Source organism: Scomber scombrus, chromosome 17 (assembly GCF_963691925.1).
Source record: "Scomber scombrus chromosome 17, fScoSco1.1, whole genome shotgun sequence".
Classification (NCBI taxonomy): domain Eukaryota; kingdom Metazoa; phylum Chordata; class Actinopteri; order Scombriformes; family Scombridae; genus Scomber; species Scomber scombrus.
The window spans coordinates 17,000,047-17,016,687 of NC_084986.1; the positions used below are offsets into that span (position 1 = coordinate 17,000,047).

Genomic DNA, 16,641 nt, shown 5'->3' on the forward strand with positions numbered 1-16,641 from the left:
GATTAGAAGTTAATTCCTATAGGACATAATTAAAGTTTTCCTCGAATCCAATACAAAATTCCAGCTGTTTACCTTGCTGAGGTACTTTCTCCTTTGGGCAACCCGAGCCCCCAGAGCGTCCACCTCAGTCTGGGCTTGTTCAACGAGCTCCTGCAGGCATCTCTTCTCACTCAGCCCCAGCCTGGAAGCCACAGCTTGTGCCTCGCTCACTGCCTGACCCAGCAGCTGTTGACGTGCCTCCAGCTCCACACACACACTCAGGTGGTCGAACAGGAAACTCTGTGCCAGATCGGGGGGTGGGCTGGTTTTTAATGCAGAAGTAAGTGCCGGCCGTTGCTCCTCCACCCACTCCCGGGCATCCCTCAGCTGGTTTCCCACCCGTGCCAGATCCTCTAGTGTCTGTGCCGAGTCCCGGATCTTCTGTTGTATCAGAGTTTCAAGTTGGGCCCAGCGCTGCTCCAGGTGACCCACCTAGTAATAAGAAAAATACTTAATAAACCCATATTAATTTTATAAATTAGTAATTTAGTAATAGAGTTTACAAAATCTAAACTAAATATTTTCAAATTGTTTACATTTACATTATAGGTGCCTCAATTTCTTTTTTCTTTTGTATTGCAAGACAGACGACTACATTATTGCATTCATTTACTGTTCTCACCTGCTGCTTGACGAGCTCCTTGTCTAGCAGACTAAGTCGAGTTAGGATTGCCTGTCTCTGGTCCCTGAGTTCTTCTAGAGTTGCTCTCTGCTCCACCAGGTCACTGGACAGCTTCTTCAGAGCCTCTAGATGCTCACTTGTACTTTCTGTGTCTGCCCTGGATGCACACACGCATGGGTTGAGAAAATTAGGAATGTACTGTATTATGTATTGTATTTGCTGAGATAAAGAGAGAATAATGCTTTATAACAGCAGAGGAAGTGTGTGTATATATACTATAAACACTGTATATTTAGTCATGTTAATATACAGCATACATCCTACATCCACATTGAAATTAATGTAAAGTATGTTTAAAAAAATCTCATTGAAAAAAGTGAAACACCCTCCACAGTAAAGCTTGTTACCTGGCAAGGTAGTCCCATTCCCTAGATACTTGGTGGAAAAGTTCCTCCACAGCGACTACACTCTCCTGGTACTCCCCACTCCTTTGCATATCCTCCCCTCGCTGGGCTTCCAACTCTTCTGCCCGCTGGCTCAGTTCCATCCAGTTCCTCCTTAGTCTCCTTATCTCCTCCAGGCTCGGAGAGTCCTGTCCACCTGTGAGCCTACCAATGGCCTCATTCAAATGGGTTACATCAGACTGCCTTTCCCTAATCAGCTGGAGGAACTCCTGCAGGAAAAATAGCAGACATTTACAGTCACATTGAACTTTGAGTTTTGAGTTTAGTTTTCTTAGACAAATTGCTTTTGCAACAATACAGTGTTTCTGTAGAATAAACATTTAAAACAATAATAATTTATCATAAGCATATAAAACCAAGCACAGACCTGTGCCTTGTCCAGCTGGTTCTGTGCAATCTTGGGCTCTAACTCTGCAGGTCTCCTAATGAGGTTCTGAAGTTGCTGATCTGTTTCTCTCAGTTGGACCTCCAGATCTGCCTTCTGCTCCTCAATGTCCCTCCAGCTGTCTGCTACCTCCTCACAAAGCAGCATACGCTCCTCAGTCTAGGCATAAAGAGACAATGGGAACTGTATCAACAGCAAATACTTACAAGCAAACATAACAACAAAAAGGTCTGTTTCATTTCAACGCTTCTTGCAGCCAACAGACCTGGAGTTTGACCTGCTGGATAGCTCCTGCGGTCTCCCTGACTCTAGTCACTGTTAGGTCACAGGATGAGCACACAAGCTGGAGGTAGGTGCTGGCCTGTTCCTGACGAGTCCGCTCTTGCTTCACCTGCCAAAAATAATTAATGGTCCTATGATCTGTTCATGACAAGCTGCAAATTTACATGTACTTTGCCAACATTTCTGTCGTCCATACAAAAACATCCAATCATGAGAATCGTCCATAACACTGCTATATGACAACCACATATATTAATCTATTAACTCAGAGATCTGGTCATTAATTCAGAGGGGAATAATATGTTTAAAAGAAATTAATACAAATCCATTATGATGTCCATTGAGTCCTTGCAAAAATACCAAACACTATGTTAAGCAGTAGTGGTTTACTGACCTGTTGTAGTGCCTCTTCAAGGCTGAGAGGAGGATGTGTGGGAGGCGCGGGTTCCTCTGGGACAGAGGTCAGCCAGTTCTGGCACTGCTGCAGTGTGTCTTGTAGACTCACATGTCTCTGTAACTCGTGGTCCAGACTTTGATATACCTACAAGTCACATGAAGAGAAATGAAAGTGCTATTTGTCTGAATTGTGAACATCCTAATTTGAACTATTAAAAGTTTAAGAAAATTAACCCAAAAACAGCTTCATGTGATTTACGGCTCTGAAACTTCTACAGACTAATTTAAGAAAGAAATTGAAACAAAGACAACCTGTCATCTAACAACAGAAGTATAAATAAGCAATTACACAAATGTGAAGTGCAAGAGTCAGTAAATGGTGCAGTAGGTAGAGAGCACAACACTAGTCTGCTTTACGTTGAAGTCAGTAAAGCATGGCCAAACACAAAGACACATTAAATGATACAGCCCTGACAAGTAGGCAGTTACGCAGTGTTGTATTTGACAGGTGTTGAATGTGGAGGCGTCTATGCCCTCCAGGGGAGAGCGAAACAGCAAGGTCTGATTGACAGTGTTAATATGAGAGCCCGAAACAGAGAAGGAAGGGGGGCACGTATTGGCAAACTGCCCTGTGTATTTGGCAAAGGCTAGAAGGTTGGCATGGTGGCAAGTGGCAGGCAGGATATTAGAGCTGTGTTGTGCTGGGACACAATTGGCAGCCACCGTAACACTGGAGGTGCAGTTGTAGAGAAGCCAGCAGCGTATTGGTAAAGTGTGGCTGGATCACACAATGCCAGATTGGATGTGCGAGTGCTGGTGGAGGTGGTTTCTTGGGAGACGAGCTATGATGACAGAGTAGAGGTTGCCAAAATGACAGAGTGGTGCTGGATTAGAGGGCTCGCCAGATCTACTGAATAGTGGCGTGTGACCATTTTTTGGCCCAGGCATGAAAAAGTGGAGCTGACAGGGGATATGCGGAGATTAATATGGGGAGATTGAGTTAGTGATTTTGGCTGGTGGGGTCCGTCTGAGTATGGCTGCTGTTGAGCTCCACTTTGGCAGCCTAAATTGGTCGTGCCCTCTACACTGGCAGTGAAGAACTGTCTTGAGAGACGGTTTAAGTGTCAGAATGGGTTAGGATTAAGTGGATCTCTTAGCTTTTGGAATATTAACAGCATTGATATGTTGACTGTGTGTTACTGTGCACGTATGTGTGGTCATATGCACAGCATTGGATGCATGTGCAAATGTTCTTACATTATACATGTGCAAAAACCATTTCACTGCTTTAAAAGACAGGACACATCTTTCTCTGCTTCCCATTCCTCCCTCCCTCTTCTCTTCTCTACCTCCTCCTCCTCACTCACTCTCTGTGCTGTGCTACAGATGGCAGAGTAGCTGTCTCTGGTGCCTTGCTGGTGAGCCTGGACCTGCTGTCTCAGCCTGCTCTGTACACGTTCACCGCAGCCTTGTACCAGGTGGTCTCCTTGCAACTTCAGGAGTGCCAAGCGATCCTCAAAGCCCGCTATTTCCTCCATGATGGCCTGTGGGGGACAAAGTGACTAAGTAGGATCATGCTAGAGAAAGTCTCTAGTATTTGCATATTACAGGATGAGTTTGTCCACTGGTCAATGACACAGGAGGTCACAACAGACTGACACCACACAGTGTGGTTTATCAGAGTATTAAACAGGCTTGAATGGATGAAATATCAAATTTAAAGATCTAGGACTTGAGCCTGGACCTTTTGAGTTTCTAAATACAATATCTACTATAGATCTGGGCTGACACTACAAAGAGAAAATGTTAACATTAAATTGTAATGTTTTCCTCAGTACAATTGATATACCATTAATTCATATGGTATTATTTTATCACAATGTGATGTCTATGCTTAGTGTCAAGTGGTTCTTTGTCTGTAATTCATCTGTGATAGTCATTAAAAGTATAACTTGTATTATATTTATCTTTACACAAAAAAGAGGATTACTAGAACCAATAACATCATCTTTTGTGTTTGCAATGTAAATTATCCTTTGAGATACTAGCTTGAATCTGAGACCTTCCCACTGACAGTTCAGAGAGAAAAAAAAAACAATTAGGAATTGTCAAAAATATTTAGACTTATGGGTATGAATGCCCGAGGGGACTCTTCCCCATCAAGGCTCATCACTTGAGGTGTATCATATGCAACAAAGTGTATTATATGCAACAACAACAACAACAAAAATAAAGTAATGTGATTGGTCACCTTGTGCCTAGCGAGCTGCTGAGTGGCTGCTTCCAGGCTTCTGCTCACAGTGGGGTCAGGAGTCACCATCCTGCTGGACATCTGGAGCAGCCAGCGCTCCACTTCTTGGAGCTCATTGTGGTACGCTACCTGTTCCTTCACTTGGCCATCCAGATTTTCCACATGAGCCTGGACCACATAATGAACAAAAACACACACGCACACATACAAATTATACTGATTACAATCAGCTTATGCAACAAACCATTATGGTGACACCTTCCTGCCCTTTCTCTTTGTCTGACTTACTTTAGTTTAAAAATCCTTTTTAAACTTCTATTGTCAGCATTTCTAAAGAGTAACGTATAATCAATAGGTGAGGTAAAATTATTAAGTGACAACATCCTTTGCCTTAATTAATCTGTTAAGTCTATAGATAGCATAGATAGAGCATTTCTATTTTCTTCTCTGTACATAATAAATACATCATCTTAGCACAAGTTCTCACCATGGCCGTATTACACAGTTCAGTGTAGTCCTTTTGCAGTCTGCTCATTTTGTCTCTGATGGAGGGGTAATGGACAGAGGCTAGCAGGGCATCTCCTTTCTCCACGACTGACCTGATGGATCCATCATGGGACTGTACCATTTGCAACAGAGCCTGGAGCACAAAGGACACAGAGAATAACAATATGTAGTACTGAATTGATAGTATCCTTTATCATATAAGTAATACCATATTTATTACATGTGGGTATCATAAATGGAATTACTAATGTCATATTTTTTTCATGTCTTATTATGCACATAAAAAGCAAATGTATTCTTCAGAAAGTAGTCTAAAGTTATGTAAAACATTCAGTTTTGGAGTTAATGGGCAAAGATGTGCAAGGTCATATTTGTCCATTTAGCTAACAAAATTCAGGTTTAGCCATTTGGACACACCAAAGTAGAAAATCACTGAGAGCAGAATTAATTAAATTATCTTTCTGGCTTTATACTTTTGATTTCATTTAAATGCAGTAAAAGACAAAGTTGCTGCTTTACCTTGTACTTGGCTAGCTGTGCCCTCCGTTGGTACAGCTCAGCCTTGGGCTCCACTGGGGTGCCAAGCAAAGCCCTGGTCTCCACCAGCCACTGGGCCTGAGCCTTGTAGCGGTCCTGAAACTCCTTAGCTAGCAGTAATGCCCGCTCCAGGAAGCTGTGCTCTTGCCTCAACCCACCAGCGAGCTCCTCCAGCTGGGCAAGACGAGCCTCCACTTCCCCTCCTAAACTCTCTGCTCCAGCCTCGTCCAGGAAGCCTGCTGCCTGCTCTGCCCGCTCCCTCAGGGATTTCAGGAAACTGTGACCATGATGGAGATCAGACTGGAGAGTCTGGGTGAAAGTTAGAGCAGAAACGTTAGGTTAAAGACGTAACCCGGGTTCCATGATAATAAATCTCATTAAGGGGTGCAGCCCTCTGTATAGTCCATCCTCTACCTACAAAAAGGATGATGCAGCATCATCAGCTTATTCAAAATAAGCACACCTCTTATTCATGCAAGGAGGGTCCAGTAAGATAGAAGACCACCCTCCTTGGGAGTACTCTTTCAAACATTAGCTCTGTTTCTCACTATGGGGATATATTGACCCCCATACTGCCAAACAAGTTTATGTTGAAGACCGAGTGAGTGCGTAGATTGACTGCTGTAGGCCAAAAATGGCCCAATTTATCAAATGAGAAAGCTGCTGTTTTCGTTATAGATTTACCAGTGTGGTTTTGCCGAAGACAACAATATGGACAAAACACAGAGGTTTTCTTAAACCTCTGTGTTTTGTCCACATAAATGCGTAATGCATGGCGTGCGCACAATGTACGTGACCGCTCCTGTTCCGAGTAGGCTTCTTTGGGACTGGGAGTGCCTCAGTAGCCGAATGGTTACAGTGCACGCACATCTTCCCCAGCTCAATTCCAGCCAGGATTTTCTGTCTGCCTCTTCATAGCCCACTATCAAATAAAGGTAAAAATGCAACAACAAAAAATCCTCACTTGACAAACATGCAAGGGTTTAAGAAGAGCCCAAATGGCAGGACCATATAGTTGTAGAGTTTGCCCTGGCAAATCACAGGAACCTCCTTTGAGGAGCATATATTGGTATGTGGAAATATATGTTCTTTAGGTCGACTGAAATTAACAAGTCACCGAGGTGCACAAAACGCAGCAGAGCAGGGTATGTCAGATTTATGAACTTATATTACCCGAGTTGTCTATTCAGAACCTGTTGGTTGAGGATTTCACAGAGCCCTGTCTCCACCTTTTAGGTACAAGGAAGTACCTTGAGTAGAAGCTGCATTGGCTCTGCTCATAAGACAAAATCCATTTCAACCCTTTTTTGTTACAGCAATGATACCTTTTTCTGGAGTATCTGTGTTAATTTCCCTTAATCATGGGAAAAAGCAATTCCCTTGAATCGGAGTGGGGGCAATGGCAAACTGAAGCCTGTATCCTCTGTCTATTGTCCCAAGCACCAAATCTAATGCCCTACACATTCACCAACTGTCTTTCTTTCTCTTTCTTTGCAGAAAGATGTGCTGTCACAGTAGCCCCTAACACTGGAAGTGCTGGCCTGCTGAGTCACAGTTTGAGTGAAAGCCCAGCAAAGAGTGGGAGTGACCTGAGTCTTTCTTGGAAGACAAAGCTACAGGTTTCTCCCTCTCTCTTCTCCTCACAATGGTTTGCACGGTTGCAACAGTAGTGCCAAACAGCCAACTGAATTTCATTGTACAACTGTATGCGTGACAAATAAAGTAACACTAACTAGTGTCCTATCAGCCAGTATGTTAAGCTTTGACATTGCCATTGCGAGAGAGTCATTGCGAAACCTGAGCCAAAGCAGAAATTAGTAAGCAGGATGCTAGTGTGGAGACAAGTAGGTCTAGCTAATGCTAGTGAGGTGGCTAGCTCAGCTAAAGGGCTTTGTGTTAATGTTTGGTGACAGTAAAGCTACAGTAAGCTGTATGTGAGCAGTAACAGAAGTGTATATAACTTCTCTTTGAAAACCCAGATCTCTGTGGGGAAAATATTGGGATTCCGTACATGACAAAGAAAAATTAGTGCCTTACGATTGAGTGGTTAGCTCAATCTATGGACAGTAAAACCAACAGTCCTGTCCTGTTACCTGTTGTGTTGATATTTAGGTTTCTGAGTGAAAAGCGAGAAGAGGTGTTTGAATAAGCTGATGATGCTGCACCATCCCTTTTGCAGAGAGAGTCATAACGACTGCCAGCCAACATTACTGGCGTACTGCTGTTGGGCTTCTGAGGACTACGCAGAGGGGTGTTTCCTATAGTACGATACCAGCTGATGTTTGAAAGAGAACACACACAAGCCATTACTTTATTCTGAATGACCTTCAACTGGGGCATTTTATCATTTCTGAATTAAAGAAAGAGACAGTAAATGACTCTTTCTCTGTAGCGGTTTACCTTAATTGTAGCACATGTGCTCTGTGATGAGGCAATACTACTATCATAGTTTTCTTTGAGGTCAACATTCCATATCACAGTATCACTGATTCTTTGTCCTTCACCTCCATTGCTGCCCCATTCACTCAAACCTGCCTGGCAGAGTGTTTGAATGGCTTTGAACTCATCAGGTAGGCTGACACCTGCATGGTTAGATGTGGAGAAGACTGGGAGGTCATGGTGAGGAGAAACCATAGTGAATAATATGAAAGGAGGACCCAATTATAAGGACCCTTAACAGGCAGCAGTAGCCGCAGGGGTTTCCAGGGCAACCACAACACACCACATACACACACAGGCCTTCACTCGATGGGACGCCATCTAGCTTTCATCATCAGTCTATTATAGCTTGAGTAGAGGGTCGCTTCACACTGCAACAACCCCAAATCTCCAGCTATTGCTGTTGATAATATAATATAACAAGACCTGTGTTTGTCTGCACACGTTTCCTGCTTAATGTGAAGCTCCAGGCATGTCCATCATTCCAATAACACAGCCTCTGCTCCTGCCTTATGACTTTAATAAGAGACATTTAGTGTATCCCAGTATCGCACAATTTTGTTTAATAACATGTGAGTTAAAACATGAAAACCTGTGGTAATTGCTATTTGTAATAGATTTGGTTATGTATCAATCAGCATCACATATTTCCGCCAAGAACAAAATCTGGTGGACTTAAAAGACTGGAAATTGCTTTTAATTTGGTCTCTCAACTTGCTTTAAGATTAAATTAGCGATTGATAGAAGAGTTGAAACCAGCTGATGTTACTGAATACTACTAATGTTTTGATACAGTAGTAGACAGTACCATCTGGTGAACAATACATATGAGGTCCTGTGCACAGTGTGCCCTTTATGCTGTAAACTGTCTTGTACCATGTCAGCACTAATAATTAGTGATGCTGTTTCTTATTCTACATCAGTTCTCAGGCTCCATTGTCTACTGTAATACATTTACTGTGACAACCATTTTCATCCATTACATTATTCAAGTAAATTAAGGCTTACGTCATAGAAAACAATCTGTCCACCTTTCCAGTCCGTTTTTTGTTCTAGTGACATTTATAATGCCACAAGCATCACTTATGATACAAAATAGGACATTTTTAAATGCACTTATTCAGTTTTTACCTCCTGCAGTGAGCGCATCAGAAAAAAACAGACTTGTGGAAAAATGCCCTTGAACATCAATGACATGCCAGTAAATTAAAAAAGTAGGGGGTGGGTGGGTGCATTTAATACGGCGGAGAAACCTTTTCTTTTTGCATTTTTTTGCATATTACCCTGTTTACAATTTTGCTTAGGTTGTCAAACAGCAATCATGGATGATTTGTTGGAGCAAAAGACTGGAAGATGAAAGTCTCTGAATAAAAATATGGTTTGAAATAGAAATACAAGGTTACGAATTATGGTACTATATAAGACAAGTAAAAATGTGGGATGTGTGGATTTTTATTATGTAACATAAAACAAAACTGAACAATACGGTTCTTACCATGCCAAAGTGCTACATTTTCTTAATGAAGTCCCAGCACATTTGAAGCTGTTGGGACTACTGCACCACTGCTGTATGACCATGAACACACACTTATAGTTACATCTCAGTATCAAACAAAGTCCAAATCCAAGTAATGGTCCTTGACATAGCTATTGACTACTAGTCTTTGTGTCAATGCATAATCATCCCAGCTCACTGAACAGCCCACTGCGGGAGAATGAGTAAGTGGTGGAGCACTCGTGTGTCATCTGCAGTGCTGGAAGGACACATGTGGTGACAGCATGTCTTCAGTCCCTATGCAGAGACAGAGCATCGATCCCAGACAGGGATTACAGCAAAGCCCACACCAGATGACATATTGTGAATGTCTATGTGTCTGTAAATGTGTTTCTGGATGTGTGTGTGAGGGAGACATAGATAAATGATATAGTGATACTTACAGTAAGTGAAAAAAAGGATTCATGGGTTTAAGAGTTAACAGAAGCTTGTTAGTTGATACTTTGGATGGGTTTTGTCATATGAAACGAGTGCTGGAGGAGAGAAATGTGTGCGTGTGTGTGTGTGCGTGTGATGCGAAGCGGTAAGGGCACTGCATCAATTACAGTGTCTGTGCCAGCAGGCTCCTGACATCGGCGCTTCTTCATCCTCTGCCTCACAGTGGGGGGTCTCTATGCTACCATGCTTGTTCTAAAGCGGCATCCGCTTTGTCTTCATAAAGAGCCAATCGATACTCACATATTCATCCAAGCCACTACACACTTGATATGAACTATGTCAAGCAAATGATAGTGGTGATTTTCCTTTTATTGCAGTCTGTGCATGTTTCAGCGGGGCTATTTCCCACCAACGTCCATTTGACAAAAAGAGCACAAAGAGAAACTGTTACTATTATGCCAAAGTTTAGTATGCTGTGAAGTTCTCTTAGTCTAGAGAGCTGACCAAATATTATAGGTACACTGAATGCTTTACAGGCTCTACAGATAACACTTGCATATTTTACTCACCAAGCGTAGAAATCTGTACTCTTGGTACCGTATGTTGCTTGGCAGAAAACAACATTGCAAAAGGACATTTTGCTGGCTTGGATTTTGGACTCAGATTAGCTTGTGCTAAAATTTTCTGAAGTCTTGCTAACTCATCAGTTTGCCATGGTAATACCCGATGTCTGCTGATGTACTGCAACCTGGTCAGGGAAGCATATTAAGCGCTGTACTGCACCTTTTCTCAAATTGCCTCTGAAAAATGGAGATTCAGAGCTGTGGCTGTTAAATTTCAACCATTCTACACATGTAAATACAGTAGAAACTAGAATTAATAGATCAATACCTCTAACTTCTTCATCTTTTTGTCCATGGCAAAGCGGTCCAGAGGTTCAGAACTGTCAGTTAACGCTGTGAAGCTTTTCTGAGTCGAACTGAGCCAGTCGGTGAAGGACATGCAAAGGTTTTCAGCCTCTTCTATACTCTTCAGCTCCTCCTGAAGCTGCTTGATGATGTCCTGAAAAATGATTGAATCAAAGGTCAGAAGTACATTTCAACAAATATTGGATATTCAAGGATGATGTCAATACAGTACAAACATTTATTGCACAGTGCTCTTGAACTGCATTTAATGCATTATGTTCTTTTCGGCTGTTGTTTGTTGAACAATTACATTAATACTGTAATGTGTGACCACATCAGTGACAGATTTGATGTACTGAATGTGGTCATACTGGCAGTACATCAGTAGATTACTGGCAAATATTTAAATCTATTTAAGTAATAAATTCAATATTTGGTACCCTCCATTCACAAATACTATTTATTGTATGAACATAAAAGTGAATAACTTTACTGCAACAAACACTGGCCTTTTTGTTTCTGAGGTGAGAATTGTTGGTAGGACTCTTTAAAGTTTGAGCATATCAGGGGAATATTCAGGAAGCAGTTCATATCTCTTCTTTTAAAGTGTGTGATGTGCTCCAGCAGTTGTAGGTCACCAAGGACCAAAAACTCACTGATCAGCCATCAAAACAGAAAATATCCGTTTCCCCCCTCCTCTTTCATCTGCTGAATGTCAATAGCTTCACTCCGAAGTGGAGAGGGGCTTTACATTTTTGAAGCATTATCCACTTGACTGAGATTTTGAGTCAATAACGACATGAGGATGGAGAGGGTTTCTTGTAGGTTTGACACATTATTCACTCAAATCCTGCAGTGAGAAGCTCCAATTAGCTGATAGTGCTGAGTGCACACCTTTTCTGACTAGACAGAGGTAACGGCTTCCCACCTCAAGCCGATATGGCCCCCCACTTCACAGAGTATAATTACAGGCATCCATGGTATGAGAGGGATGTTATGTGCCTGTGTACACGTGTGTGGGTATGACTGTAAGTATATTCACGCTTGAGTCAATTTTGAGAGGGGAAGGAAAGGGTGTGGGTACAACACAGACAGAGAAACAAAATGCGGGAGTGAGGGGACACACTCTCACACGCACACTCAGATGTGTTACTGAGGGTGTAAAAATCAATGCAGTGCGGGCAAAGCTTTTCCACTCCTGGTGCCGGGTGTGAGATTGCCTTCTGTAGCGTTTAATTACAGCCTAAGCCCCAGACCAGAGGAGCCCCATTGATTTTCCTTTAGTTTCCCCCAGAGGAGCAGACAAATAGAGAGGCTGGATCTGAGTATACAGAGCTACACAGGCTGGGCTCAAGTCTCAAAGCTACTTCAATGGGGTGTTACAGAAACAAAGTCCAAACACTCACTGGAGTAAATTCCATGGTGAGAGGGCATAACCATGTGTGAAAAGCCATGTGTGAAAAGTTTTGATATAGAGGAAATTAGCTATTGCACATGTCTGACAACAGTGTCAGTCTAGCCCTAACATGTTACTACATAAATTATTACCACCATAGACGCTACCAAGGTTACATGTAACAGCTTTTGAGTACTATTCAGAGTTTATACAACTGTGCTTATATATATTGGTCTTTGTAATTTTAATTTAAGAAGAACTGGGTTCTTAGCAAAGAAAAAGTGCCTGAACAGATGAAGACAACATTCTCATCTATTGAAACTCAAACTTCTGCCAACATTCTTATTAGAAACATATTACACATCTGGCTGCACTTTAGTTGCCAAATGATCTCCGTTATCAGAAAAAGGAAAATCTTGTAAAAGTAAAGTAAAACAAATTCGTTTTCATTCTGTAGTTCTCTGTGAAAAGTGCTTTGACAGATAAATTAGATATTAAGATATTCATTTCAAGACATGAAATTCATAGACTGAAATAAGAAATGCCGTAAACAACACTGAAATATTCACTCAGATATGACACATGAATCGCTGAACAAGCAGAGAGACTCTCTAACCTGTATGTTGAGCAGCAGGACATGGTAGCGGGCAGTGAGCTGGGTGGCAGTCACACTAACACGACTACTGATGTAGGTTTCCTCCAGAACCTGCTGGGCCAGCGAGGAGAGGCCATCGACTTCTCCCTGCCGTGTGAGCACTGCCTGAAGACACCCCTGTTCACAAGTGACACAGGAAAGTGTTTGAATTTGCATAGTAGTGAAATCCAGTCAAATTAATTCATGACTTAATTGCCTAATTAGTTTTGTAACAGTCACAATGGTGTATATATAAAAAAGCATGTGAGAACAAGAAAGCAGGAAATAACATCACATCACTAAAAAATAGGAGGCCCAAGGGTCTCTATGCCTGTGTGTGTGTGTGTGTGTGTGTGTGTGTGTGTGTGTGTGTGTGTGTGTGTGTGTGTGTGTGTGTGTGTGTGTGTGTGTGTGTGTGTGTGTGTGTGTGTGTGTGTGTGTGTGTGTATCCTTCTAAATGCAGGGAAGGAAAGTACTGAGACAGTCTGACATCCTGACACTGGCAGGAAGCATGTTCCAAAGGGAGGAGACCCCGTAGGAAAATACTCTGACCCATGCTGTTTTCATTCAAATGCATGCTGTAACTGAGTTTTGGTTACATAAATTGGTACACTGTTTCAGGATTGTGACGAAGGAGAAATCTGAATCAAAGGCATAACCAGGAATTTTGACAGGATTAATGTACAGCCATTGAAATTTGCTACTTAAAGCCTAACGTGAGTATAAAGAAAAGGTGGTCTGCTTATTTATCTTATTATTATCAATAATACTGAATTAAAATAAATATGTGACCTGCCTTGTACCCAAGTGTTATTGCCAACAGACATTTTTCTGTGAGAGCAATTTATCATAGTCTTTTCATAATATGATTGATGTCTTCTTAACCTTTACAGTATTGACATTTGCACAAAATATTATTTCTCTGACCTGGAGTTTCTTCAGCTGAGTCTCCTTGGTGACTCTGTTTGACCTTCGATGACGCCTAAAGTTAGCCACCCTCTCCATCTCTTCTAGCCACTGGGCCAGGCTCAGAAACCTTTGGCCCATATGTTTCAATCTGGCCAGTGTGGAGCTCAGCTGGGACTGAGTTTCCTCCAGACGACCCTGGTAGGCCCCCCACTCTCGCTGAGCGGTGTCCAGGGCTCGATCTTCGATCTGAGGTATACCCCATGGGATTACTCGCTCTCTGCTGGTCAGCACAGAGGAGAGCAAAGACTGGCCATTTGAGCAGCGTTCCTGCAGAGTCTATGAAGAAAATATGAAGGTAAGAATAAAGAAACAGTGGCATTGAAGTGTTTAAGGTGGTTCAGTTGCCAAAAAGGCCAGGTTTCCAAGGACTTGTTAAAAATTCTGTTTTATCCCGAAAACCTGTAAAATGAGGGTTGTGTGTTTGAGACTGCACTTCAAAACTAGGAAGCTTTCACTTATATTTAAACACTTCCTGCTCAAACTTCACATTATTACTACCTGTAGCTGTTGCAGTGTCTTCTCTAGTGTATCCACAACGCCTTCTGGATGAGACAATGATGCCAGAGTAGCCTGTTCTTGCTCCAGCCAGTCTTCAAACACATGTAACCCACGTTGATATTCCTGATGGACCAGCACTAATCCTTTGGCTTTACCGACTGCATGCTGTAAAACGACAGGTTGGAGACATTACTAGAACAAAGGGGTGTGCTCATTCAATATCACAGAAGCAGTGGATGGTGAAACTTGTTGAAAAATGTGGTGGAGTGATATTAAACCAGGACACAATAATTAAGAGCTCTGTCTTAAAGTTGAGTAAAAGTGATGCTTCAATACTGTTTTAAATTGTTTGCTGCTTATGTTCAGATGTTTAGTTTTTCAGTTTCAATGTTGGAATGTACTTTTGAAGAAAAAGTAAATCAATGTCTTTGTCATTAAATCTGTAAACAACAAAGTACAATGTGTAATGGATTTTAAATTATCATTAGAGAAGTTCCTAAAATGTTCAATATACAGGTTGTGCTCTCAAACAATTTGTGGGAATATAATTGAGACCTACAAAACAACATGAAGTAGGCGTTCAGAGAAAGAATTTCAAAACAGTCATTTATTATTCAAAATGCCCTCAGAGGAAAAAAATAAAACTGCATATTGTGGGTAAGAACCTTGGCCTTTTCTTTGAGTGCGTTGTATCTGCACTGCAGCTGCTGCACCTCTTGCTGGGTAGTGTAGTGCTCCGCCATATTGGACCCCTTTGTGGCAATGGTCTCCAGAGGACTGCTGTGACTCAATACTTCTTCATAGAGAAGCTGGAGTGATATAAGAACACATGCACACACTCACTGTAGTACATATAACTCCACTGGTAGCCTCTGGGTTATAAATAAGCAGAACTGCATGAGTTAAAAAAAAAACACAGATTAGAAAAGATAGATGTCAATTTAAAATATAAAATAAAAAGTTTGTTAAAACACTGTAAGCATGTTGCATCTTTATTTGCTGAAGATTAAATATATTTTAATAGTTGTTGGCTGAAGTAATAAGGGAGAGCAAGTCTTATCACCTCCTACACACTCTCCATTGGTTGCTGATTTGTCTGATGCATACCACATGTGGCTTGGCAAGTCTTATTTTAGATATTTTCGAGAGTTTGAACCAGTCATTATAAGTGAGATATTGTTTAATACCTTGGTCTTTCCCAGGTTTGCAGTCTTGTCTCTCATCTCAGAGTACTGTCTGTCTGAGCAGCTTAGCGTCTCCTCAACCCGATCCATCCACAGCACAAACTGACCCACGTCCTCCTGATAGCTGGTCCACTGCGACAGAGCGCCCTCCAGCTGGCTGTTACATCAACATGGTTCATGTTAACACACAAGAAACAGACAGATATAGAACAACACACATATATATAAACATGTAAATCTAATTTTCCCTGTAACCTTTCAACTCAATGAAATCCATCAAGTGAAACTAGACAGTCCCTGTCCTATTCATCAATTGACTGACAGATCGACCGATTCATGATCACAACCTTTTACACTGGATGGAGGCAGAAAGCAGGGAGTCCCATGAGTCCTTGAGGTCCTGGATCTGTTTACGAATAACCGGGACCCCCTCAGCTGAAGTGTTTCTCTGAACTGCTTCTCCCCGTGTCAGTAGCATCTTTAGCTGGATCTCCCGCTCTTGACGGGCAGCCAGCAGGGCCTGCGGATAGAGGAAAATGAACGGCAGAAAAATTAATATCTGAGGCCTACATTAAAAAAAAAAGTACTCTGCTTTCTACACCCTTAATGGAACGCATAAGGGTTTGATTAAAAAATCATGTACCCTGGACATAATTTGCAAAATATTTAACTGAATTATTGCTCTGTCAGAATGTTGCTGTAGCTATATGCTTGATTAAAAAAGCTGGACTCTGTTTAAGTATATAATGTTTTCACTGTTGGAGCTGCTAGAAGACCAGATTTTCTCACTTCTGAGACAATGCTAGTTTTGGAAAATCACAAAAAATTGTTAGCATGAAACACTGGAGGAAACTTGGGTAACTTTTTGTGCCTTAACTAACACTTATGTTTATCTTTGAAAATCATTGTGTATTCCTTTAATGGATCCCACATCCTTCATGTCCCTCCTTACTTCCAGCTGTAACATCCTGTCCTCCAACACGCCCTTATCGGTGGTGGTGGAGATGCAGGTGCTGAGGACCCTCTGAGCTTCACACACCCAGTCCTGGAGCTCTTTAAGGCCCTGAGAGAAGAGGCGGTGTTCCCCTACTATACGCTCAATCCTGGAGGCCTTGTCCTTCAGAGATCAGAGCACAGCACTGTAAATACACACTTCAAGACTTACAGTGGCTCTGAGAAGCAGCTTAGCTCTCAGAG

At 41.9% G+C, this 16,641-nt stretch overlaps 1 protein-coding gene across 3 annotated transcripts in view; it reads right to left on the reverse strand.

Moving 5' to 3' along the window:
* syne1a (spectrin repeat containing, nuclear envelope 1a) overlaps positions 1 to 16,641 on the reverse strand; it is a 118,247-nt gene that overhangs the window by 50,951 nt on the left and 50,655 nt on the right. For all 3 annotated transcript variants that reach the window (XM_062437170.1, XM_062437171.1, XM_062437172.1), the window contains 18 exons: positions 16,397 to 16,561; positions 15,792 to 15,964; positions 15,448 to 15,601; positions 14,926 to 15,069; positions 14,261 to 14,425; positions 13,721 to 14,038; positions 12,776 to 12,931; positions 10,747 to 10,917; positions 5,466 to 5,792; positions 4,927 to 5,079; positions 4,440 to 4,607; positions 3,556 to 3,732; positions 2,187 to 2,333; positions 1,776 to 1,901; positions 1,493 to 1,669; positions 1,069 to 1,334; positions 662 to 818; positions 73 to 471 (listed from right to left, as the gene is read on the reverse strand). In XM_062437170.1, the coding sequence (XP_062293154.1) occupies positions 73 to 471; positions 662 to 818; positions 1,069 to 1,334; positions 1,493 to 1,669; positions 1,776 to 1,901; positions 2,187 to 2,333; positions 3,556 to 3,732; positions 4,440 to 4,607; positions 4,927 to 5,079; positions 5,466 to 5,792; positions 10,747 to 10,917; positions 12,776 to 12,931; positions 13,721 to 14,038; positions 14,261 to 14,425; positions 14,926 to 15,069; positions 15,448 to 15,601; positions 15,792 to 15,964; positions 16,397 to 16,561 (3,543 nt within the window). The remainder of the gene's footprint in view (positions 1 to 72; positions 472 to 661; positions 819 to 1,068; positions 1,335 to 1,492; positions 1,670 to 1,775; positions 1,902 to 2,186; positions 2,334 to 3,555; positions 3,733 to 4,439; positions 4,608 to 4,926; positions 5,080 to 5,465; positions 5,793 to 10,746; positions 10,918 to 12,775; positions 12,932 to 13,720; positions 14,039 to 14,260; positions 14,426 to 14,925; positions 15,070 to 15,447; positions 15,602 to 15,791; positions 15,965 to 16,396; positions 16,562 to 16,641) is intronic.